We start from the raw sequence: 27,842 nt of genomic DNA, 5'->3' as shown, positions 1-27,842 counted from the left end.
GCTCTGGGGAGGTGGGGTTAAGCCGTCTCCTGTCGACGTGGTACCGCTGCTGCTGGGGCTCGGTGTGCCGGCGTTATTCACTCACTGCTGTTGAAGAAGCTGCCGTCATGGGTCTGCGAAAGAAAAGCAAGAACCCGCCGGTGCTCAGCCATGAGTTCATCATCCAGAACCACGCCGACATCGTGTCGTGTGTCGCCATGGTCTTCTTGCTGGGGCTCATGTTCGAGGTGAGCAGCGGCGGCGGGGGACTGGGCTCCGGGGGCGGGGATGAACCGAGCCGGGTCTGGAGCGGGCCCCACATTACGTGGCATTCGGCTGCGCTGGCTGTGTCCAGCGGAGCAGGGCCGCTCATGGGCCAAGCTCGGAACACTGCACTCTTAGGGAGGTCTGATCTTCCCGGGGCACCCGGAGCGGCCCTGGTCACACCGGGCAGCGGCCTCGCCTCAGAGCCAGGGTCAGAGCTACCCTGGCCGCACCGGGCTGCGGTTCCCCGACCTCCCTTCGGGTGTTCGTGCCGCTGAGCACTGTGGGAGTTGTAGTGTCGTTGTGATGTCACAGCATGGGGGCGGTGAGGCTGTGGACTACAATACCCAGAGCTCCATGCGCGTTGGAGGGGCGGGGCCTCGAACCTGGACAGTTGGGGTTGACGTGTCCAATTCTGTGCACTTCCCCAGCTCTGTGCACTCAATCTCCAACATTAAGGTGTAGATATCTGATATTGAATATCCTGCTCTGGTTTCAAATACAAACAAAAGGTATTAAAAACATAATAAACGCAACGTGCTGGAAATAATCATCAGAACTGGTAATATCTGTCGAGGGGCTTCTTCAGATCTGGGCTAAAGGATAATGGCAATCTGACCCAAATGCTGCGTTACAGTGTCGATGTATCCGCTATAACTTTGTGAGACATTTCCCGCGTTCAACATGAGAAGAGAGCCGACATATATTGCTGTTTTTTGTCCTAAATGGCCTGACTGATGGAGGCAACTTGCTTTGTGTAGAATCTCACACGCAGATCATACCATAAACAGGAGGATTAGACCATACCATCCTATCAAGCCTGCTCTGCCATTCAGTGTAATTATAGTTGAGCTTCGACTTAACTGCACTTTCCCACCCACTGCCCATACTCCTTGATTCACTGAGTGCATATTCACTCTTGTGCATATCCATATTTTTCTTAATTTGTATTTAAAATCAAAATTGCATACAATAACTTGCCATGCTGATTATACATTCTGGAAGAGGTCCTGCTGTACCAACATTGGCAAAAGGGTATGGTTATAACATGTTTGCATCGTCGATTTTGATTATAAAATACAGACATAGGAACTTAAAATTTTATAAAAATAAGAACATTTTTGGCTTTAAAACAGTAATTCCATCAGTATACCCTGGTTCCGTTATCCTCTGCCCTTTCAAGCTGCTTCACCGAAAGATTACATTTAGTTCTTCATGTGAAAAGCCGTAAGAAAAATATAAATGTAATGCAAGTCATTTCTTTGAAAAAAATCACAAAATAGGGTCAAGTTACATTCCATCTCAAATTAAAGTTCAATTTTTTAGAACTCTCCATTCCTAAATAATCTTTAGATATCTTTCTCTGTTTTGTCAGTACACTTGCTACTTCCCCAGTTGTAGAATTTATTAACCAGTTTGACTTGGACTTCAAATCCATTGCCTGCCTCAATTGCCCAGTTAAAGGTATGGAACCTTTCATTGCTTGAACTTGAGCTCAGCTCTCTACACCAGATCCAATCTGTCACCGGTGTGCGATCATTTGTGCATTAGTCTTCCTCATGCTTCTCAACCTCTCTAAAGCCTTTGGTCCACTCCATTGTCCTGCGATGCCTGTCCTCACCCTTTCAACACTTCCTGGCTCTGTCCCTACTTCTTGCCTTCTCCATAACTTATAACTTTATAATCTTGCAGTTCTCCTTGTTGGCCATCACATTTCCACTATTTATGAATCACAAACAATTTAGAATGTTGTAATCCTTGCACTCCTCTACACTAAAGCTGGAACTTCTATTGTCCTCAATCTCACTGAAATTTACTGGATTTCCATATCTTAGAGAATTGACAACGCCTTTTGGAAAAAGAAATCTAATTTGTCCATTTCAGGCTCCCCTTTCCGTCTCTTGAACATGTTGTCACCTCCCATGCCCATCTTTCCCACAACTATACATTTGAGTTTCTTCAACTTGGTTTCCTGCCCCTGCCTCAACATAGAAAGGTCTCCCTTCAGTCACAAATGCCATCCTCTATAACCATGGTATATTATCCTTGAGCTCTGAAGCATTTGGTACACTTGTCCATACTTTTGCTGACATCCAGCTTTATCTCTTCACTACTCAAACTCTCCTCTGTATTCTGGCTACTTGGCCAAATCAGTCTTACAGTTTCCTCTGATTAAACATTGGGAATTTTGTTCCATTGTCTCATGTTTCAGCAGGCATATCGCAACTCTGGCATCTTCCTTGATCTTGAGCTAAAATTCCAATTTCTATTCATCAAAAGTTCTTCCTACATCCGGCTCCATTTATTTCACCAAACACTGCTCCTTCCTCAGCCCTATTGCTAAAATTCTCATCCTTTTGTAAATTCCACATTTAATTATTCAAATGCACTCCTGGATGGCTTCCACTCTCCAAAGGCTACAGAACATTCCAAATTCTGCTATGCACTTTCAAGTCCCATTCTATTCACCCTATGCATGCTGGTCTAGATAATGTCACACTGCCCTAGTGCCCTAAAATTCTCATCTGCACATTTGAATCCCTTCATGATCTTGCCTCTCCTGTCTCTGTTACATTTTCCAGTCTGACAATGCATCATGCCTCCTCCCACTCCAATGATATCTCCACAACCACTGCCACCTTCTGTGCACCTTTTGCCCCAGTATTGGTAGCTATATCTCAGTTAATCTGGGCATCATGCTTTGGGATTCCATCTTTAAATTTTCCTGCCTCTCTCCATCTCTCTCAAAGATCCCCTCTTTGACCAAGCTTTTGGTCATAGCTCCCATCATTTGGTATCTATTTGTATCGGATTAAGGCACAAGAAACATCTTAGGATATATTTCTATGTTTGCCGTGCTGTATAAAAATGAGTTGTTGTTCCTTCAATATTAATAGCTGTTGTAGTAAAGTAAGTTGTACAAGAAATAAACTTGGATCTTCAAGGTTTTTTTTCTGGGTGCATTTGAGGATTAGAAGAGTTTTAAGTTTTGTCCCTGAAAATCCTTTCTCTGTTCATAGAATCTCTAAGTGCAGAAGGAAGCCATTTGGCTCATTGAGTTTGCACAGACTCTCAGAGCAAGTTGACCTGGCCCTATCCCTGTAACCCCACTCATTTACCCTGCTAAACCCTCTATTATCCCGAGGAAGCCCACGCACACACGGGGAGAATGTGCAAACTTCACGCAGTCAGTCATCCAAAGCTGGAATGGAACCCCGTCACTGGCGCTTTGAGACAACCGTGCTAACCATTGTGCCACCGTGCTACCTTTCACTTGAAGATGCTGGATATGGTTCCATATGTCTTTGCAGCCCTGTTATTTCACCATGGTGATTATTAATTCACTTGTGAATCTAAACTGTGTGGATCAACATTTGAATGCAGAATCCAATTGTGACCTTATCTCTTGTTAAAACATGCACATGAGCAGATAATGATCAGAATGTGAACTGTGGATGCTTTTTTTCCTCCTAGATAAATTATCGCACCTCAGGTGCGGCTCTAATCAGATCAAGATGAACAACTTTTAAAAGTGCTTCCTTCCGATTCTGACTTAATACTGATCAAAACGTAGTTTTGTTCATACACACGTGTATACATAAAAATTGTAAAAGAATAAAAAACATGGTCGGAATTTTCTGGTCCCACTGACGGCGCACTCCCACTGCAGGTTTCACGGCAACAAGGGGGTCATCCAGTGGGAAACCCCATTGACAGCTGCGGGACCAGAAGACCCCACTGCTAGCCAATGGCGGGCCACCTGCCACTGCAAAATACATGGCAGGTTGCACGCTAAATCCAATGGCTGAAATTGTTTTTCAGCTGTTATAGTACATGTGATCCATTTGATTGCTACACTGTTGACTGGAATGTCTAGAGGGAGAGGTTAAAGCTCCTTGGACTTGCTTCATAGTCATTGAAAAGGAGTTGGAGGTCAGGAGTTGCATTTTACGTTCTTTTTGGTGCTTGCAGATTGGGTAAGTTATCATTTCTCATTTATGGTAACTGAGCTGATATTTGAACTTTACTGTTTTGCAGATGACTGCTAAAATGGCTGTTTCTTTTGTCACTCTTCAATATAATGTTACATTCCATGCAACAGGTATGTTTTCTCTCAATTTTTCAGATTTCTCACAACTTACATACTGTCTTTGACATAAAATGTCCCAAGGTGCTTCACAGAAACACAGGCAAAATTTGACAGAGTTACATAAGATATTAGGGTAGAGGTAGGTTTTAAAGAGCATTAGGAAAGTGAGGTGGAAAGATTTGGGGGAGTGTTGGGAGGGGTGGGGTGGGATGGTGAATTCCAGAGCTTTAGGGCCACGGCAGCTGAAGGTATGACCATCATTCATGGAGCACTTAAAATCAAGAGTGCACAAAAGGCTAGAATTGAAGGTATGCAGAAATCAGAGGGTTTGGAGGAGTTTACAGTGATAGAGAGGGGCGGTCTCGAGGAGGGATTTGAAAAGATGAATGAGAATTATAAACTTGAGGCATTGCCGGACTGTGAGCCATTGTGTCAGGTGAGCATAGGGATGAAGACTGCATGGGTCTTGTTGCAATTTGTGACACAGGCAGAAAACGTTTGAATTACCTCAAGGATGCAAGGCTATGAGAGCTTTTGAAGTAGTTGAATTGAAAAGCAATAAAGACATTGAGGAGAAGAATTACTAATGTGGGCCACTGGCCTTCATATCAGAGTTGTACATTTTAATGCTGGTGGTATTTCCTTGCCAGCTCTAACACCATACAATTTTAAAGGGGAACTGAGAGACATGGAAGTGTATGCACATAGGTCACCTTGTTGAAGCTGGCACGGCAAATTGAGAAGCTGCTGAAGATAGATAGACATGTAGAGTACAGGAGCAGGGAAGATATTTTAAACCTGAATCACTGATTAAATCCCAGTTGGATTATTGTGCCTAATTCTGTTTAAAGTTTATTTATTTATTAGTCACAAGTAAGGCTACATTAATACTGCAATGAAGTTACTGTCAAATTTCCCTAGTTGCCACACTTTTGTGCCTGTTCGGGTCAATGCACCTAACCAGCACGTCTTTCAGACTGTGGGAGGAAACCGGAGCATCTGGAGGAAACCTGCGCAGACACGGAGAAAGAGCAAGCTCCACACAGACAATGACCCAAGTCGGGAATCGAACCCGGATCCCTGGTGCTGTGAGGCAGCAGTGCTAACCACTGTGCCACCATGCTGCCCGCCAATTCTGGGTGCCACATTTTAGAAAGCCTGTTAAGATCTTGGGAGGGCTGCAAAGGAGGTTCTTCAGAATGGTCTGAGTATTGTAGCACTTTATGGAGAGACTAGAAAAATTGGTTGTTCTCCTTGAGGCCGAATAGTTTTAAGGGAAGATTTTATAGAGGTGCTCAAAATGATGTAGGGTAAATGAGGAACAAGTGTTTCCAGAGGCAGGAGGATCTGTTACGAGAGACACCAATTTAATTTATCACTGTAATTGGCAAAAGAACCAGGAAGAGTTTTTTTGTATAAACACAGCAAGTTATGACGATCTGGAATGCACTGCCTGATGTGGTGAGAGCAGATTCAATAATAACTTTCAGAGGGAAGAATTATGGAGAAATGGCAGCAGGACAGTCCCCAGCAATTTGTCAGTTGGTGGGGCTTATGGGACTCAGAACACAGTGTGTAGAGGGAAAGAGAGGGGACAGCATGAAGCGGGGAAGAGATCAGCAGGTGCGGGGGGTGGAGAAACTGTGGCAGATTTCCTTGAGAGGCCGGGGAAGTACTCCTCCTCCAGCAGCCCACATCTGTTGGCTGTCATGTCCCTTCAGGAAGCCAGATCTACAGCCGTTAAATTCAAATTGTGCTTAAATCTGAAACAGACATCCTCATTTAAATATTATAATTACCAAATGGTCTCTCCAGAGCATGTTACTCATCTGATGCTAAACACAGCCCAGTTAAATGTATTTGTGGCATGTTGAAGTCGTATTTCCATTTTTAACAATTTAACCTCAGCCCCGACTGCTGACCCACTGACTGCCCCACCTTGGGGAGATTAAAATTGCCTCCTTAATTCCTAAGGCTTCAGCAATTTCCTCCTCCATCTCCCTCTGGATCCGAGAATGTAGCTGGTTAGCCTTGATGCTGTGTCTTCCTTTAGCCTAACTAACGTATTGAAAATGTTCTTTTTCCCATAATATTATACCTCTTTCTTTCAACCATCTCAGCGTTCTAACTGCCCTTTCGCCTTTCAGATACTTCTTAAAACATATCTCATTGGCCAGGCTTTTGGTCACCTGACCTAATAGCTGTTTATGTGGCCCAGCCATATTTAATTTTCTAATGCTTCTGTGAAACACCTTGGGGTGTTTTATTACATTAAATGTGCTATATAAGTTTTTAATTTTCCTTGTCCTGCACTTCATTTATTTTTCTAATTCTCCTTTTGTTTTTTGTTTATTATTCTTACAATTCTTGTAGGCTTTCTTCAATTTTAATTAGTCTAAGCTCTAACCGTATCCATGGTACCTTTAAAAATGGAATATACTGACCCTAATCCCACTCTTGCTCTACAGACCTGTGTGCCAATTCCCCTTGCTACCTTGTCTGAGCCAGCTTGAAGCTGATCTTTCTAAAATCTGTTTTAATCCAATCTAGTGTTTCAGTTTGTGTACCGATATCTTCCCTTTATGGCTGAATCTTAAACCATACCATATTGTGGTCATTATTCTCAAGATGCTTGTGTAGACTGATCTATTTCATTACTCAGTGAGGTCCAGCAACACCTGCCTTCTTAAACCCCTATTAACCCTGCCTTCCACTCTCCCCCGCACCCCCACACACACCTCTGCAAACAATTCAATGACACTAACTCAAGTTAGAAGAGCAGGGGAGCTACCTCTAGTGTCCTGGCCAATATTTATCCCTCAATCAGCATCACAAAAGAAGATGATTTGGTCGCTATCATGTTGCTGTTTATGGGAGCTTGCTGTGCTGCCGCCTTTCCTATAACAGTGACTACATTTCATGCTACTTCATTTGTTGTAAAGTGCTTTGAGACATCTGGTAATCATGAAAAGTGCTATACAAATGCATGTCGGTTTTTTTCAATTGCTAAATTGATATTTAAAAGCCTCCCCAAATATAATGTTACATCTCATTTCTCTTAAGGTGCCTGTAGTCTTCCTTTTCCATTTCCTTCCACAATTTGCATTCATTAGTTCCTGGAAACAGTCACCTACAATAGAACTATTTGTGCTTTTGTTTTGCATATAAAATTTAAGCCTTGAGTATCAATAAATCATGAATTATTTGTTTAATTTCTTAGATGAAAAGACCGAGCAATTTATTCTTTTCCATTATGGCTGGAAAGACTTGGCCACAGTTTTCTTTTACACGTTGGTTGCTATCATTCTCCATGCCATCTTGCAAGAGTATGTGCTCGATGTGAGTATAGTTGCATTTTTAAAATCACTGAAGTACTGCATTTTTCCAGCTATAAGATGACCATGAACTTTTATTCCAGAAAATCAATAGGCGAATGCACTTTTCAAAAACAAAGCACAGCAAATTCAATGAATCTGGACAGCTCGGCGTTTTTTACCTGGTATCTTTTGTCTGGGGAACGTGCATTCTAGCCTCTGTAAGTATAACATTTATTTTGTATGGTTATTATTTTCACTATAGTGCATTACCACATGGTCTAAATAAACACTTTATTTTCTAGGAAAATTATGCAACAAATCCTACAAACTTATGGGAAAGCTATCCCCACACACTGATGCCGTGAGTACTTTTTTAAAATTGCTGCAAGTAAAAGCACATGTTGAAAAAAATCAGTGCCACATTCAAACACAGGTCTTTCTAAAAATAGTTTTTTTTTAACTGTTTCTCTTTATCTGAAGCACTGATATATACTGGCATATGAGAGGTGATTGTGAATTCACACTGGAGGGAGTATGGCTCAGATTTGGGGCTACAATGTTGTATGCTTAATTCAGTCCTGTGGTCCTTTTAGAGTAGTAAGAAGTCTCACAACAGGTTAAAGTCCAACAGGTTTATTTGGTAGCAAATACCATAAGCTTTCGGAGCACTGCTCCTTCGTCAGATGGAGTGGATATCTGCTCTCAAACAGTGCACAGACACAGAAATCAAGTTACAGAATACTAATTAGAATGCGAATCTCTACAGCCAGCCAGGTCTTAAAGGTACAGACAATGTGGGTGGAGGGAGCATTCAACACAGGTTAAAGAGATGTGTATTGTCTCCAGACAGAACAGCTAGTGAGATTCTACAAGTCCAGGAGGCAAGCTGTGGGGGTTACTGATAATGTGACATAAATCCAACATCCCGGTTTAGGCCATCCTCATGTGTGCGGAACTTGGCTATCAGTTTCTGCTCAGCGACTCTGCGCTGTCGTGTGTCGTGAAGGCCGCCTTGGAGAACGCTTACCTGAAGATCCAAGGCTGAATGCCTGTGACTGCTGAAGTGCTCCCCCACAGGAAGAGAACAGTCTTGCCTGGTGATTGTCGAGCGGTGTTCATTCATCCGTTGTCGATGATATCGTTGTAGAGATTCGCATTCTAATTAGTATTCTGTAACTTGATTTCTGTGTCTGTGCACTGTTTGAGAGCAGATATCCACTCCATCTGACGAAGGAGCAGTGCTCCGAAAGCTTATGGTATTTGCTACCAAATAAACCTGTTGGACTTTAACCTGGTGTTGTGAGACTTCTTACTGTGCTTACCCCAGTCCAACGCCGGCATCTCCACATCATGTCCTTTTAGAGCACAGCTCCTTGCTGTGAGTTCAGGACTATAGAATTAGCCTTATGATTTCATGGGCACCAGTCATATTCCAATGCTTAGTTCTTTACAGCAACCATTTCAGTCTATTAAATGTTAGAAGTTTTACAGCCATGCTGGATTTCATGTTTGCCTCATTTCCACACACAACTGGGATGGCAAGCAGGAGCTTAGCTAGCTTTCCTCTTTTATTAACTGATAGTAGTGCCGTATCACAACAAGGGAGAAGCGATAAATTGAAATCCCTAATGCTTTTTCCCTACTACCTGTAATCAGTGGTTTTGGAGAGGAAGATCGGTGTGGCTCTAGGCTCTGGCAGTGTGCGGTCAATTTAGAAATAACAGCATTTGGATTTAAATAAAGAGGGTTATTTATTCATTCATTCGATTAGAAAGTCCAAATGCTACATTTGTCGCTCCCACACACACAAGATACAGTTGTAAAATAATTCTATTTTTCTTTTAGTTGTAAACCAAAAAATAGTTTATAGTTGACGCATTGAGTTTGTAGTAGAAAAACAGTCATCATGGGCCCAATGAAGGAAGGCGTCTTTTTCCACTCTAGTTGTAGTTCAGATGGGTTCAAATAGCTGAAGTTAGATATCTGGATTGTTGCATGAATGTTCAGTGAGTCATAAAACTAGGCACTCGTGGTTTTGTACCAGGAGATTAAATTTCTTTACAGGTGGTCTTAGAGTTTTGGAATCGGGCTGGAAGACTCTCTTAAGATGTATAGCCTCCATGTCCTTAAAGGCAAACATAGCACAGCCTTTTGCTGTAACTGCTCTCTCTTCCAGTGTTTTCTGCAGACTGCCAGGTCTTTCTTGATCTTGATAAAATGTCACCATTCTTCAGTTGCTGGGTTGAAATCCTGGTGCTCCCTTTCTAACAGCACCGATGGACTGTGGTTGTTCAAGCAGGCAGCTCACCACCACCTTCTCAAGGATGATTAAGAATGGGCAATTAATGCTGGCCTTGCCAATGATGCCAGCATCCAAGAATAAACAAAAATAAGGAAACATTTAACACTATCAAGTTGTCCCACACCTCAATGATATCAAATTGGGATTTTGGGGCCAAAAGTGCCAGTTATTTTTTCTGATCTGTGCTGAATTAGCCATGAGTTGGCTTTGTTCAAAGGTGTGTGCGGCTATCCAATAAAACCTTTATCAAATGAACATGTGAGACATACAATTGTTTGAAGAACATATGAAAAGGCCTGAACATCTTTAGCTGCTTCATCAATGATCTGTCTTCCATCATAACGGCAGAAGTGGGGATGTTCACTGACTGCACAATATTCAGCACCATTTGTGACTTCTGATACTGATGCAGTCCATGTCCAAATGCAGCAAGACCTAGACAATATCCAGGCTTTGACTAACAACTAGTAACATCCGTGCCTCAAGGGCAGAAGATGCAGGGAAACATCACTGCCTGGAAGTTGTCCTCCAAGCCACTCACTATCCTGACTTAGAAACATATCGCCTTCCCTTCACTGTCACTGCGACAAAATCCTGGAGCGCCCTCCCTAACAGCACTTAGGGTGTACCTGCGCCACATGGACTGCAGCTGTTCATGAAGGCAGCTCACCACCACTTTCTCAAGAATAATTAGGAATGGGCAGTTAATATTAACCTAGCCAGTGACCCCATGTTCCATGAATGAATTTTTTAAAAGACCAGCTGATGCATTAAGCCTCTCTCATCCAGGCTATCTGTTATTACTTTATCGACCGTTGGCATATTTCTTCAAAGTCTAAGCTTTTCCAAAGTATAAAGTCCTGTGCTCTCCCAGCTTATCTTGATAACTAAGTTTCCTTAAGCCAGTTATCAAATGAGTACATTGTCTGCACCCCCAATCCCCCTAAACCTTTTCCAGAACGTTGATATCCCACACCGTGGTATCACTGTTCTCATCCAGACTATTAAATTGTAATTTGTGTGATACACTGGAGTGGACTGTCTTCAGAAAAGGATATAAAGAAACTTATGAGGGGCCAATCCAACTTCAAATCTGGGCAACATGCTAAATGTACTGAGCGTGACGCCAGGTCTTCCATATGATGTGAGATTATGGCTGTAATCCCAATTTTAATTGTAACGCTTTCTGCTTAACTAAATTTACACAAATTTAAGACAGGGCGATAATGTCCTATTTCAGAAGCCCAAAACAATGAAGACAGTTATTAGACTGAAGATTAATTTCCAAAGCATTGCATGTTGCTGATCAAGAGGTGAACTATGACGCTGTGTATTTAATCACTCATAGTTACTTAATTTGCTACTACAGAGCACCTTGCAGCCATCCTAGATAAAAAGTAATATCAATCACAATCACCCTGTCAGAATGAATGTGGGAACGAGAAGCAATCTTCTCAAAGTGAACAAAATTGCTATATTCTGCCATCAGCGATAACTTAGTTCATTCAGAGCTGGAGCAATGGTTTTATTTGATGGTAATAGATAATGTAGAATCACTAGGATGCCTGGAATTCCATGTATTACTTATAGTAATGTTAAGGCTCTCAAAATATTGTACTGCAAGTGTATATTTGATTTAGCAGTGTAAATTTTAACTGTTTGTACACAAGTATGTTTTGTGTGAATTTTTTGATTTTTGGTATGGGACTATACAGCACATTGTTTTGTTCTAAATTGTCACATTCTGTTGTATATTTTTTGTAATAGTTTTTGTTATCCTTTTAGATTTCAGGTGAAGTTTTTCTATATTGCACAGTTGGCTTATTGGTTTCATGCCTTGCCAGAGCTTTATTTTCAGAAAACCCGGAAGGTGAGCATGAGTGCTCTGTTTTTAGAAGGATGTTGTGCATATCTTTGTAGCAGCAGGTGGAAGGGATGAGTGTTCTAACAAGGATAATGAGGTAAAGATAATAGGACTCTTCACCAGTAGAGTCACGAGCAGCAAACATGGTGGCAGAAAAGTTGTAGACCTGCTTTTCAAACCCACACTAATGGCTAACAAAGAACCATGATGGGCCTTTGCAAAATTTCCTCCACAAAACCAATTCTGAGTTTCCCTGTGGCTCAAAGAGCAAAGCCAAAGCTTGGCATAGTTATATAGGCAAGAAGCCTCTAATTTAAGTTACCGTTTTGTGCTTCTGTGCATTTCGCAGTAGGTAACAAGCATGTAGCTGAAGTTAGTCTTGGAATCTCTGGGCTAGGGAGGGGAACAATAGCTGTTTCTACCCTGATTTCAATAAAATGGTTTATATGCATGCGTGTGAGATTGGGTGAGGACATTGCCATGATTGTCTCCCATACCACCTCCACCCCACTCATTCCCACACACGCACACAGTCGTTGAACAGCCAAGCATACAATGCCAAGAGTCTCTTTCACTATTGGACTTTAACCTGGTGTTGTGAGACTTCTTACTGTGCTTACCCCAGTCCAACGCCGGCATCTCCACATCTTGAGTCTCTCTCTCACACACGGTGCAATTTAATGGCTGTGATACTGGGCCTGTCCACTAGCTGGAGCATTGCAGCCATTTTTAGATCCTGTTGGTATTGCTTCCCAATTAGTTTATCCATTGCTGCTGTTAGTTCCTGGCTCCCTTAGCAACCCCATAGTAGTTTCTGATGCTGGGTGGGTGTCTCCACTCAGATGCTGGACATTCAAATGTTGACAACTCTCCAGCACCACCAGGAGTACTTTCACTCACTCATATATATATATATATATATATATATATATATATATATATATACACTTCCTCGATAAAGATGAGGTGGGAGAGGGGGAAACGACTCAGAAAGGATTTCTGGGTGGGATGGGGGATGGTTGTCTTCCCATACATCCTTTACTAATTGTTTGCAAGATTGTCATTGATATTTAAAAGAGGTAAATGTCTGGTGTACTAATGCTGTACTATGGCCTAATAACAAGTAAGCTGTTTAAATTATTGCACATTATTGATTAGATATATCACTGAAATAGTGCTATGAAGTGATGATATGCATTCCAACAAGATCACTGGAATTCAAATAACTGTAAAATGAATATTTGAATAATAGTGTGTTGTTCCTGGATTCTAATCACTTGCATACCTTTCTGCTTTCAGGAGGATATTCCTCGACAGCTTGTGTATACCAGTTTATATGTTTTTCACATTGCTGGAGCTTATTTGCTAAAGTAAGTGTCTTTTAAATCTAGTTTTATTTATTTTTATTTCACCAACCAAAGAGTAGACAAGCACCTTGCAAATAGCCTTCTATGAAGGTTATTTACAAGTCAAATTTTTATCCATTTTCAAGGATCTTCATGCCTTGCACAGCTGCTGAGATGAGGAATTTGGTGTACTGTAAATTTGTATTTGAATTTTTTCCTAGAGTAGAGCACACTGCTACACCAATACTTTTGCTTTTGGACAGCTTTCACTTATTATCATTATCTATTGAGAATCAGGCTCTTCAATTCTGATCTTTTATCCTTTGCTGTGAATACGTTGACCTCTCAGCAAAACTTGCAGGTGTCATTGTCCGTTACTTGCTAATATAACAAACATTTCTGTTAATGACTTTACCTTGTTTGTTTCTAGCCTGAACCGTTTTGGCCTAGTTCTTCTGGTGCTGCATTATTTTGTGGAACTATTGTTTCACTTTTCTCGTCTCTTTTACTTCAGTGATGAAAAGAATGAAAGGGGGTGAGTACATCTACTATTTCCAATTACTCCATGATTAATGGATAGTTTCAGCGAACACTTTTGGTGGTCAGAATTTTGAAAAAAGATTAATTATTCAGTGTTATCCAGATACTCAAAATAAAACATTGTGAAGTCCTGTTCGTTGGATGAAAAGTTCACCATTGTTGGAAAATGCACTAGGTTGTGGAAAATCTCAGGCATCTTCACTGGTACCCACAGAATGACCACTCTCAGGTGGTAGCAAAAACAGTGCATTTTGGGAACATTAGAGCCTACCCTAATCCAGTCACCACCTAATGGTCGTATATGTCAACACTTTATTGGCTGTACACATAAGCTTTGATGTAGGGTTGACCAGACAAGGCTCCAGAATGAAAACTCCGGATGATCTTATTTTTACTCTTGGTATAGAGCCAATTAGGCCATTTGAGCCAATCCAGCCAAATATTTCCCTCATCTATATAGAATACTACAATGTAACACAAAGTAGTTTCATGAGACATCAACCCTTCTTGCAGTTGCTTCAGCTTTTACTCTGTTTTTCCACCTAATATGCAACACCAAAACATTTTCTGTGATAAATTGTTAATAATATTCATGAGAATGAGGAATTAAGGAAACTATATTTGGATGGATCTGCATTTATTTTCAATCTTTGCTGATACAGACTTATTGTACAGGTGATTATTTGAGTTACAGAAAAATGATTTAAAATGTAAATAGTGTTGTTTCATTTGTCCTACTAACCACCACTTTGGTGTCTGTGAATTATTGTTGGCATTCAAGATCAACTTAATTCTCGAATGCCATATGATTGTTGCAGTGTCACAGATGCAAATAGTACAATTATGCAATGTATTGCTCTGTTTGTATATAGTGGCATCACTTCTAAACTACAGCTTACAAGTGAGCATGCAGGATTGGATTCTCAGTCATGCAGATTTGAGTTTGCAGCCGACTGGGCTTGTACTCCAACTCGCCTACCTAAAACATCATCCCACCTCCGACAGAGAGAGCACTGAAAGTAATAGTTCAGTTCCGCACAACTGCTCGCAAGATTTCCAGAAGATCGCGGGTTCAAGCTCCACTCCAGAGCCTTAAGCACATAATTCAGGCTGACATTTCAGTGCAGTAGAGTGTGTGTTGCATTGCTGTGGGTACAGTCATTTGTCAGGCATCAGACAAAATCTGTTCTGTCTAATGGATGACTGAAAAGCATGACTGAAAGAAAAGCAGGTGAATTCTTTTAGTGTCATGGTCAATATTTGTTCCTCAGCCAACATCATTAAACTAGTGATCTGGTCATTTTGTGGGACCTTGCTGGGCTTTAATTATCTGCCACATTTCCCTATATTACAACAATAACTACACATTTAAAAATACAAAAGAACAAAAATAAACTTATGTTGAAGAACCTCTCTAAAGAGCAACTTGAAATTTACTTGGCTTTTTAAATTGAAGTTTACAGCTGTCTGGCATTGCTCCATTTTTCTCCATTCTGTATATTGAATTCAATATCTTAGATTAATCTATCTTTTTAATTCTAGATTTACCATTTGGGCCTTCTTGTTTGTAGTGGCACGACTGCTTACTCTCTCTCTGTCTGTCCTCACATTTGGATTTGGCCTTGCTGGAGCCCAAAATCAAAGTTTGGATTTAGCTTCCGGAAACTTTAACATACTGGCTATCAGGTAAACATTTTGCATCTATTCGTGCTGAAAAATATATTGTTCCGTTGGACTTTTGTTGGTTAAGATAGAAGAATAGGTTTTATGGTCACTAATGCATTGGCATTTTTGGAAGATGTTCCAAAACTGATCTTTGTGTACCCCAAGTGGTTTCTGTTTGATTTCATTGAATGTTCAACCTTTTATCTCCATTGTTTCAGAAAAGGGAGATAAATAGAAAAAAAACATGATCCATCAGAGATAGAACATGGAAAATAAAACTGACATTTTAATGGTATAAAGTTGCCTCATATTCTTCATAACGCTACCAAGGGATTCTTTTCAGATGCACACAATTCACCTCATTTATTATTGTATATTTCTAACCCCAGGGTGAATTTTCTTTCTGGTTACATGGGGAAACTGGTATTTCTTGGGCAGTTGGGCATCTAAGCTCTTCTTGTACCCAAGAAAAAAATCACGAAGTGAGTGCAGGTGTATTGTGATACTTTTTGAATGAGGGAAATACACAATATTATCCCATAGATCACAGTTTAAGTTCACCCAATGTACAAAATATCTCCTTTTTTTTGAGCGCCAAAGAAATCATGCTTGGCCTATACTTGGCACTTGAGTTACTCCCTTTTTCCCCTGCTAGGAAATGCTAATCTTGCATAAGGAGTTGACCTAAATTTTTCATCTTAGAAATGCATGTTTCACTCACCTTATAAGTTGGCACATGGGATCAAGCAGCAGATATAGGCTGTGTTGCCAAGAAGATTCATAGGAGTTTAAAACACCCACATAGAACAGACCGCGCATGGGAGTTTAAAACACCCACACAGAACAGACTGCGCATGGGAGTTTAAAACACCGACACAGGACAGATTGTACATGGGCGTTTAAAGCACCTGCACAGAAAGGACAGTGCATGGGTGTTTAAAATACCCACACAGAACGGACTGTGCATGGGTGTTTAAAACACCCACATGGAACGGACCGCGCATGAGAGTTTAAAACGTTCTGTGTGGGTATTTTAAACTCCCATGCACAGTCCGTTCTGTGTGGGTGGACTGTGCATCGGAGTTTAAAATACCCACACAGAACAGACTGTACATGAGTGTTTAAAGCACCTGCACAGAACGGACTGCAAATGGGAGTTCAAAACACCCACACAGAACAGACTGCGCATGGGAGTTTAAAACACCGACACAGGACAGATTGTACATGGGAGTTTAAAACACCACACAGAACGGACTGTGCATGGGAGTTTAAAACACCCACACAGAACAGACTGCGCATGGGAGTTTAAAACGTTCTGTATGGGTGTTTTAAACTCCCATGCGCAGTCCGTTCTGTATGGATGGACTGTGCATGGCAGTTTAAAACACCAACACAGAACAGACTGCACATGGCAACGGATAAATAGAAATGGGTCCTCTAGAAGAAAGATTAAGTAGCAACATTTGCTAATTCGACATTTGGTGTTGGTGAAAACGTGATGAGAGAATGGAAGAAGGAAATCGCCTTGAAGAAGATGCCCAAGGCCAAATGCACCATGAAAGCATGAAAACACTGGCTTGACCTTGAGAAGCAGGAATTGGAATGGGTCCTCAAATTGGCAAAATGTTCCGAGAAATGTCATTGTCACCAGAAATGCAATGTGCATGTTGTGGGCCAGTACAAACCCTGGGACCAGCCAAGATTTCAGAGCAACTGCCAGTAGGTGTGGTCTCTTTATGGAAATGTCTAGTGTTCTGGCAGAAGACCAAGATTGCTCAGAGACTACCAAAAGAGCTCAATCTCAAAATTAACCAGTTTCCAGCGATTCTTCATCAGACAGCGGATGAAACTCTCAATATGCCCAACAACCTGTGAATGGGAAGTTCAAAACCAGTTCTAGGGAAAACCATAGGATATGAGAAGCAAGTTCATGTTGCCCGTATCCTACTATGAAAGAATAGGGAAGAAAAATTCACTGTGGTATCTGCCTGCATGGCCAACAGAACAAAATTAAAGCTATGGTAATTTTCCAACATAAGATCATGCTAAAAATCAAGTTCCCTGCAGGAGTTTTGTGCATGCCCATGAACAGTGGGATGAATGAGGATGGAATGAAGCTGTGGATCGATAATGTGTAGAATAGGTGTCCCAGTGGCCTACTCGAAGAATGCCACTTAGTAGTGTGGGACATGTGCAGATCCTATAAAACAAGTGAGACCAAGAAGTGACTTGGACAAAATAACACTCACATTGCAGATAATTCAGGGGTTTAACATCTATTCAACCTGTGGATGTGTGCCTCAATAAACCTTTCCGAGATCATGTATGCACTGAGTGGGTGACAGAGAAAATAGCTTCAAATTGGAGATATGCGGACTGCCCTGCTTGATGTTTTATGTAGTTTTATCATAAAATCACAGGCTGCTATTCAAGCACCATGTCAGAAAATCCTTTAGAAGATGTGGAATATCCAGTTCCATGGATGGAGAGGAAGATAATTTGTTGTTGTGGAATGATTCTGAAAGCTAAAGCTCCAAATCTGATCGAGAGTGGAATCCTCACAATGATGCCATAGGCAAAGTGACTCCAAATATATTTGATGAACTCTTTGTATCTGATGCCAAATATTGTGAATTTGACGGTTTTTGGAGGAATGTCACTGGACCAGTAATCCAGCGACCCAGGCTAATGCTCTGAAGACATAGTTCCAATCCCACCATGGCAGCTGGTGGAATTTAAATTTAGTTAATAAAAATTGTGACCATGATACTAATGTCGAATTTTGTCACAAAAATCCATTTGGTTCACTAGTGCCCTTCAGGGAAGGAAATCTGTCATCCTTGCCTCTGGCCTACATGTGACTTCAGATCCACAATAATGTAGTTGATTCTTAACTGCCCTTTGGAATGGCTTAGCAAGCGACTCAATTTAAGAGCAATTAGAGATGGGCAACAAATGCTTCCCTGGCCAGTGACAGCTACATCCCATACAAGAATTTTCTTTAAATGTTGATTGTGGTTAAAGATATCTTTGTAGAATTAATTTAATGATAAAACATGTTGCATTGATATAATTTGAATTAGCGACATTACATTTAATTTCTCATTTTAAAATGGTGACTGCCTACACCAACAGCAATGGATCACATTTCATACTTGGCATATATGGAAGGATTTTTCAAAGCTTCTAAAGTCAACTTATATGCCACAATTCTACTGTACTTTTGTGTGTCTCTGGTGTCTGGCACTGGTAAAGGCCAGTGTTGAGCATTTGCATCTAATTTCAGCAGTCGATTAATGGCAGTGAGAGAGATTTAGATTGTGTCATTTAACATGAAAGAATTTTTCAGTGTTAAGCTGGCACCAATGCATCAAAAATGCTGTCAGCCTCCATAGCTCCTTCATGGCTTTATGGATAATTGTGTTTTGTGTTGTGGTGTTAAAATGCCATGTGGCGAAAAAGATCCTGGGTCCAATTCTTGGTATGTGCTGAACCAACTGTGTTTGGAAACTAAAACTGGTTTCAGCTGAAGAGGAGATTCCTGATTATGATTCAGGTCCCACTACTGCAAAAATGTAAGTGCGGAGGTTAGAAGAGGATTGAATCAGACTAATGTTCCTCAATCAGGAATTGGAACAGTATTAATAACCAACCAACAGTCCCTTTTTAATCACATACATGAAGAACTACAAGTTGCACAAGGTACTGGAGTGCTGGCTGTGAATAGAACTATAATCATAGCCAGCATTGGTACCTTTTAAAGATGTAGAGAGAAACATACAGAAAATCTTCACAGTAAATAATACTTGCATGGTGAGCACAAGAAATATTGAGAGTACCTCATTTGTTTTATGTACACCTGTGCTTAGTCCCATACCGACATTTACTAGTCTATACAAAAGAGACTTCTTTTTACTGCCTTGAAATATAATTATGCTGACTCGTGGAAGCTGTGTGCAGCCAACTGAGGAAGAGCTTGCCATTTGAGCATGAATTACGTTTCTGATTCAGCAGATCCTTCCAAGTTATAATTAGTGACTTATTCCAATCAGCCAGTCATTGTCCCTGGTATATCAAGCAAGTGAAGGAAGCCTTGCTTTCAAGAGGCAGTGCAGTTCCACTTCTCTATGAAAAAGCAGAATCAGTTTCAAAAGGTACAGAATATTTCTTAAGTGTTGGGATTCCTGGAGTACACATTGCTGACCCATGTATTGTATACATTGTTGAATCTGGCTCACTGTCTGACGGGCAGGTTGCACTGAGGAGTGTGCCCTGAATTGCCAAGCAAGGTTGGACCCTTCAGACCGACCTCATGCAGCAGCTTCACATTACCAGCTTTCAGATTGGGTAGGATGATGCCCCACTTGGTCACTTACCCATAGACTCAGTGACAGGAATTTCTGTCATTACCTTTTGCCACATTTGTGCCCAATAATTTTTCTTCTTGTCCACTTTTGAACTCTGGTCAAGAATGACATCTTTCAAATCCATTTTAAACCTTTACAAATACTGAAACAATACTTTCCTTTAAATGCATTTGAACTGCTAGTCAAATGTTGACTTGTTACCTGCCAATGCAAAGCCAGAGCTGTATTAAGATGCTAATGTATTTTTAAATAAGCTTCTCTTGTAAAATTGGACACAGTTTCTCTACAGTATTCAGTAGGCTACCTTCAACCATCACACTAACTCGTCATTCTCGGTGTAGATTTTTTTCTCTGTCACAAAATACAGAGATTTGTGTAGATAGAGGCTGTGTCACTGTCTTTGAGATAAAGTAGGGGTGGGTAGGAGGGAAATTGGCCTAAAGATGTAGGAAGAAACCGATGAAGAAAATTGGCTGAATACATTCTTGATTGGTGGACATTTTTGCCATCCTTCTATTGAATTATGGTTATATTTTAAACTTTGGAGAATCAAGAGTACAAGCCTGCTTCCCAATAGACAGTGCCACCGAACTACCTGTTTGGTCTCGTATTGGTTTAGAATTATTTTCAGGTATGCATCCCTTAATGTCCCATTGGTAACAGAATCAATTGGTATAGCATTAAGCCAAGAAGTGATCCACCATCTTGTCTTGGAAATCTGTTGCCACTCCTTTAGGTCAAAGTCCTCAAATGCCTTGTGAAACAGCACTGGGATGTACATACAAGGATTGCAACAGTTCAGGAAGGGAGCTCATGACCACCACCTTGAGCAATTGGGATGAGCAACAAGTGCTGTCCTTATCAGTGAAGCTCACGTATCATGAATTTTTTTTTAAATACCAAAGTTAACTGATGATCAGTTTGCGAGCTATAACTGATGTTAGTGGCTCTGGACTAATAAGCAAAAAGAAAAATCAACCCAAGTTCCTGTCCTGGCTGCGAATGTACACTATGTTAAAATAGGACCAACTGTGATGCCTCTGTAATGCACCAGGCTCTGGCATGAAGAAATAAGTACTGGCTTACCTATTGAACTGTATTCAGGAACAGCAGATTTTATGGGCAGGAGGGAAGAAAATTGGTGAATTATTTTAAAGCTATTTGAGTCATAAATTGTATAGCTAAAGAATATACTAAGGCACGTGAGTGACGGACAGATTTTTATTTTTAGTCAACAATATATGCAAAGCTAATAAAATTAAAGATGAAGAAATTTAACTACAAATATAATTCTGTTATTGATTCCAGAATAAGTGCCCTGGCCACCATTTGCCTTACGCAGGCATATATGATGTGGAAGTTCATTAATTTCCAACTCAAGAGATGGAAGGAGCATGCACAAATTCAGGCTCTAAAAAAGAAAGCTACCACTACCAAGAGCAAAGCAGCTAAAAAAGGAGAAAGTAAAGGTTAGTTTACTCATTTAAAACAATGCAAAAATGACACTTCATAGAAATCATCATAGAAACCCTACAGTGCAGAAGGAGGCCATTTGGCCCATCGAGTCTGCACCGACCACAATCCCACCCAGGCCCTACCCCCACATATTTACCCGCTAATCTCTCTAACCTACGCATCCCAGGACTCTAAGGGGCAATTTTTAACCTGGCCAATCAACCTAACCTGCACATCTTTGGACTGTGGGAGGAAACCGGAGCACCCGGAGGAAACCCACGCAGACACGAGGAGAATGTGCAAACTCCACACAGACAGTGACCCGAGCCGGGAATTGAACCCGGGACCCTGGAGCTGTGAAGCAGCAGTGCTAACCACTGTGCTACCGTGTCGCCCAACTGTGCTACCGTGTCGCCCAACTGTGCTACCGTGTCGCCCAACTGTGCTACCGTGTCGCCCAACTGTGCTACCGTGTCGCCCAACTGTGCTACCGTGTCGCCCAACTGTGCTACCGTGTCGCCCAACTGTGCTACCGTGTCGCCCAACTGTGCTACCGTGTCGCCCAACTGTGCTACCGTGTCGCCCAACTGTGCTACCGTGTCGCCCAACTGTGCTACCGTGTCGCCCAACTGTGCTACCGTGTCGCCCAACTGTGCTACCGTGTCGCCCAACTGTGCTACCGTGTCGCCCAACTGTGCTACCGTGTCGCCCAACTGTGCTACCGTGTCGCCCAACTGTGCTACCGTGTCGCCCAACTGTGCTACCGTGCCGCCCACTGTGCTACCGTGCCGCCCACTTGATACCATGCTACAGCAATGCAAATCATTTTGTAATGTTCAAACTGTGAATATTGTTTCCTCAACAATGGTTCTCTCACTGTGGTGTGAATTCATTGGATGTGCAAGGGAAAAGATAGATGAATGTTTTGGGTTGAACTCCCTTATCTATTATTTTTTCTTACAGATACTAACTGATCTGCAAATTTACAGAATTTAATGTTTTCATATCAGATTTGCACCATTTGAGCTTTTCTTACTCTTTATCCTGCCCTATCTGTTGGGGTGGCATGGTGGCACAATGGTTAACACTGCCGTCTCACAGCTCCAGGGACCTGGGTTCGATTCCCGACTTGGGTAACTGTGTGAAGTTTGCACATTCTCCCTGTTTTTGCGTGGGTTTCCTCCTGGTGCTCCGGTTTCCTCCCGGTGCTCCGGTTTCCTCCCACAGTCTAAAAATGTGCGGGTTGGGTTGATTGGACATGCTAAATTAGCCCTTAGTGTCCCAGGATATGATAGGTTAGAGGGATTAGCAGGGTAACTAAGCAGGGATAGGGCTTGGGTGGGATTGTTGTTGGTGCAGACTCGATGAGCTGAATGGCTGCCTTCTGCACTGTAGGGTTTCTATGTTTCTATCTTCTCTTTAGACTATTCCTAGTAAGGCACCATATATACTTTTATTATGAGCAATTGTATCCTCACCCACTTGAAGAAATGGTAAAAGTTCTTGACTCTGGCTGAAACTTTAAGAATAATCACAGAATCTTTACAGTGCGGAAGGAGGCTGTTTGGCCCATTGAGTCTGCACTGGCTCTCTGAAAGAATATTCTACGTAGTCCCACTCCCCAGCTTTATTCCTGTAACCCTGCACATATTTTTTTCCGGCAGCAATCCAACTTTTTTTTGAATATCTCGATCGAATCTGCCAAAACCAACCCCTCAGGAAATTTGTTCCAGATTCTAATCACCCTCTGGGTGAAAGAACTTTTCCTCATATCACTTTTAATCCTTTTGCAAATGATTTTGAATCTGTACCCTCCTACTTCTTGATGCTTCCTTGAATGGGAACATTTTCTCACTATTTACCCTGTCAATACTCCTCGGGATCTTGAATATCACTACCGAGTCTCCTCTTGGGCTTCTTTTCTCCAAAGAAAACAGTCCCAACTTCTTCAGTCTATTCTCATAGCTACAGTTCTTTATCCTTGGAATCGCTCGTGAATCTCTTCTGTACTCTCTCCAATGCCTTCACATCTTTCCTCAAGTATGGAGCCCAGAACTAGATGCAGTACTCCAGGAAGCCAAACTAATTCAATAATCAATGTTCCTGTTAATAAAGTCTAAGATACTTTTTGCTTTATTAACTGCTTTCTCGACCTGCCTCGCCATCTGAAGTATGCAATGAACCCTCTGTTCCTGCACCATTTCCAATTGCTTCCTTTTGTTTATTACTGTCTCTCCATATTCTTCCTGCCAAAATAAAGCTCCTCACACTTCTCTGCATTGAATGTTATCTGCCACTTGTCTGCCCAATCCATCAACATGTCAATGTCCTTCTGAAATTCAGGATTATTATCATTACAGTTGACAACATCTCCAATCTTTGTATCTGAAAATTTTGAAATCATGCCCTGAACACCATACTCTAGCTCATTCATCTATATTGGGAAGAGCAAGAGTCCTAACACTGACCCCTGGAGAACTCCAGTACAAACCTTCCTTCAATAAGGAAAACAACCATTTATCACTACTCCTGCTGTCACTTGGCAATTTTTTATCCAATGATACCGTGCTATTTCTGAAATGTGTTCTAAAATCTCCATTTTATTCCCTTGATTTTTATAGTTTCTTATTTGAACCATTCTGATCTGTAGCGGAACTCCAGTTGGAGAGTCGGCTCACAATGTTTGGTCAGCTGCCTATTATACACCATCTAATACTACCAATTTGTCCCCTCTGAAGTCGAAAGTCCAGGTTTAGCCTGTATTTCATTACCAGTTTATCTGCTTTACATTGGGTCTGATTTCTGTTTGTATTCCCCATTGTGCAAACTGGTTGCAATCCAGAACAATAGTTGATTGAAATTGTAAATATAACTTTTCAACCCCAGGTCTCCACAGGAAAAAGAATTGTAACTGGTCTTCCTATTTTGCAGCTAATGGAGTAAATGGGATCGTTACTTCTGAAGATAGAGATTCTCCACGTGCAAGAAAGGTCAAATCTTCTTGAAAATTAGACTACATCAGTACATAAATTGTCAGTTTCACAATTTGTTTCTTTTTTGACAATTTCCCCATAAACCTTATTAATTTGCTGCAGCAAGCAACATTTACTTCTGAGTACTTGTAATGCTGGGCGTTCAAAAGCCAGTAAGGCTGAAGGGAAAGAAAAGCTGAGGGTGGGAGGTCACTCATTCTTTGAATAATTTCCCTCTTTTATAGAAGATAATTGTTGCTTGAGCAGATGCTTTATTTTTGACATTTTGGTATGATCTTGTCTCAAAGAGCACCACCATAGAAAATATGGAGGGTAAGCAACTTGAAACTGACCCAAGATTTGGCTCAGAGCTGCTATCCTTGAGAAACCACACAGTAGCTAGGATTCGGCTTTCCTAACCTATAGTGTTGTTTCTCAAGTTTGGACAGCTCTGTTGTGACTCAGAGAGCCACACTCCCCTGAGTTTTTTTTACAGAACCACTTCAGAAGACATAAGTGAAATGTCTTTGAGCATGGAAGACTGCTTGAAGAACTAAGGATCTCAGTGCTAGTCAGAAACTTGATTGTGCCAATGTGTCAAAAAAAAAATCTTCTGCGAGGACTTGGTCAGATAAAAACTTACTTGGATGATTCAGCAACCTGGATCTCCCCATGCGGAGTGACATTCACAGGGGTTTATCTACGGACATTGAAGGGGAGGCCCTAATTTGCTGTGATCTGCCCACTGTGAGTGCCACCAACTGTTCAAGTGGGAGGGGGCAGGTGCCACATGCCAGTAAAAGAATAAGAAACATTTTGCAACATCATGTAAAACTGATGGGCTGCAGAGGTAAGAATTCAAGCAAGCATATCATATGAAAAATCAAACTCTTTTTAACATTGCATTTGTTTTCACCTGTGGTGCGTGCTGAGTTTTATTTTGGAAACTATTCTGGCCTGAAGGATGTGTTATTACAGATTATATTCCAAGCTAGTAACTCATCACCTAAATTCTAATTTTAAATGCTATAAATTGAGAAACATTCTCGAATTCTATAAAGAATCTCTAATTATTGTTCATAGTGGTACTGATACTTACAGGAAATGATTTTGAAAGTGATTATCAATGAGGATATATGTGTGTTTTGAAAGCTAAATAGGTTTTTCAGGCTATTGGGTTAAAATAAATGCAAGTTCTTATATCAGGCTGCTGATAGCAGATTAATTTTCTATGCCTTAATTTGTTGTAATTGGAACTGCAGTATTCTTCTCCATTAATCTACTTGACCATTTTCAATCAGTTTTATAACTTCAAAGCCAAACTCTATGTTCTCAGGTTAATTTTGAACGGGGCAGTCTGTGAAGAGACCACTGCAATAAAGTGTTTTTAAAAAAAAGTGCAACAATGAAATTGCAGTAGAGCTTCATAGAGGAGAAAAGAAATATGCTTTTTATTTTTTTACTCTAATAAAAGACACAAAAAGGGCTGCCAAATTTTAATAGCAGTTTTATAAAACTTATGCTAGGCCTTAGTATGGCAAAATGGCTGATGTAATAATGAATATGCAACTGAATAGTTGGCATAATGAGAAAGAAATATGTGACTGTTATTAGGGGGACAATTAATGTACAACATTCTTTACCTAGGGAATTGCTGATTTCAAGAGGTTTATTAATTTTATAAAACAATTTAGATATTAAAAAATTTCGTATATGAAAATCTTGTTACCATTAAGCTTCAGGTCATTCCTAGATTGCTAATGATTGGTGGAGCCTTGTTACAATACATTTTCTTTTTGTAAATTAAGGAATGTTCCTGGATAAAGCACTTCAAATACCTTTCTCCTGGGCTGTTTGAAAATACAGTCCTGAATATAGTTTGGGGTATAACTTAATTTTCGGGTGCGGATGAGGGACTGGAAGTAGAGAATAACCTGCAGATTGTCCCTTTTCCTGCAATGTAGCCTTGAACCCAAGACGATGACCACTTTGTTGCAAATGTCTCTGGGGCTGGGTGATACAGTGGGTCTGTGCGTCCACTTCTGAATTGAACACAAGAGTAACAAGATGAGGGTCTCTCTCTCGTGATTATTATGTGAAGTGAATTTAGGTAGTTGCAACCCAGTTAATGACCTAAAGCACATAACCATCCATAATTTGTATTGAAGTGACAGTGTCAGGGTGGCCACAGGAGTGGTTGGGAGTCATGATGGTCAAGAGTAGAAACCGAATAAAAGCAGCTTTATATTGTGCCTGACTGCTAAACCTGAGATTGATTGCTGGGTGTTCAAAGTGGAAAACTGCAAGTGCAATCCTTCCTCACATTAGTGAGCACACAGGTTTATCTTGCAGCCAAAATAGACTTGTAAACGAGAAGTCCAGCGCTGTATTTTTAAATGGAATGTCCAGGGATTATTTCTTAAACTTCAAGTTTGCTTGGTACAGATTATTTTAGACACTGTCAAAATTGCTGGAAAAATGTAATTTTTTTGATTAGCATCTGCTGTTGAGTATTACATTAAGATGTGATGTGTCTTATGGAACTAAGATCACGTTTCTGATTATAATACAGGAGATATGGTTTTATTTTTAATGCATTGTCTAAGAATTGTAATTTCAGTTCTGAAAGAGCAACCTGGTTTATTGTAACTGCATTCACTGCAGAGCAAATGTGAAGTAAAACTGTCCATCCTACCTTGTGACTGAATTTGTTTACTTCTTGCAGCACATCTGATCATTTACTATTTCTTAAAATCCTTCAGTAATATATAGCCATAGAAAAAGTAAATGGTAAAATTATATTGTATATTTTGATCTGAGCATTATAATGACCTGTTTAAATTCTTATCACCCTGCATTTGCTGTGCTCTGCTGGCTGTAGAGTGTTGTCAAGTGAATATATGGAGTTAGATCTGAGTGAGGAAGTTGGAGCCAAAGGTAATGGGGAGAAGAAGAGGATTTGACAATAGTTGGCTTTCATTGTAAATATTATGGTGATAAGTCAGTGACACGTGTGGCTGATACATCTTGGCCTCCTGCAGTCCCCACCAATACAATTGGCAGTCTTCAGCCATTTTGATTTACTCTACATGGTATCAAAAAATGGCTGAACGCATTGGATACAGTGGTGAACCCTAACAATGTATGGTTATAGTACTGAAGACTTGTGCTCCAGAATCACCTGTGACTCTAGCCAAGCTGTTCCAGTACAGCTATAACACTGGCATCTATCTCATGAGGAAAATTGCCCAGGTAAGTCCTGTGCACAAGTAGGGCAAATCTAATCCAGCCAATTACCACCCCATTAGTGTAGTCTCCATCACTAGCAAAGTGATGAAAGATGTTAACAATGCTATCAAGTACTTGCACAGCAATAATCTACGCTGCAATGCTCAGTTTGGGTTCTGCCAGGTCCACAACTCCTGGCTTCATTACAACCATGATTCTAAAGTGACAAAATGCTAAATTCCAGAGATGAGATTTACAGTGACAGCCTTTGACATTAAAGCAGCATTTGACCAAGTGACAAGAAGTTACTAAAATGCAGTGGCTACATGAATGGTACTTTGCGCTAACAGGATGTCGTTGCCATCCAAAAAGATGTTGTGCTGACCACACAATTGAGCAATGTTGTGTATGAATTGAGCTGGTGTGATGCCTGGTATGTAAGCTGCAAGTGCC

General features: G+C 40.9%; 1 protein-coding gene across 1 annotated transcript; it reads left to right on the top strand.

The window, feature by feature from the left end:
• tram1 (translocation associated membrane protein 1) lies at positions 1 to 26,855 on the top strand. Its single transcript, XM_078216294.1, has 11 exons — positions 1 to 227; positions 4,282 to 4,345; positions 7,554 to 7,672; positions 7,752 to 7,868; positions 7,953 to 8,011; positions 11,738 to 11,822; positions 13,116 to 13,186; positions 13,593 to 13,697; positions 15,245 to 15,388; positions 21,043 to 21,203; positions 24,121 to 26,855. Exons 1-11 carry the CDS (start codon positions 108 to 110, stop codon positions 24,192 to 24,194), a joined length of 1,119 nt encoding a protein of 372 aa, XP_078072420.1. The 5' UTR covers positions 1 to 107; the 3' UTR covers positions 24,195 to 26,855.
• Positions 26,856 to 27,842: the final 987 nt, after the last annotated feature.

Source organism: Mustelus asterias, chromosome 7 (assembly GCF_964213995.1).
Source record: "Mustelus asterias chromosome 7, sMusAst1.hap1.1, whole genome shotgun sequence".
In the NCBI taxonomy this organism is placed as follows: Eukaryota; Metazoa; Chordata; class Chondrichthyes; order Carcharhiniformes; family Triakidae; genus Mustelus; species Mustelus asterias.
This window is presented reverse-complemented; position numbering and strand designations above follow the sequence as displayed.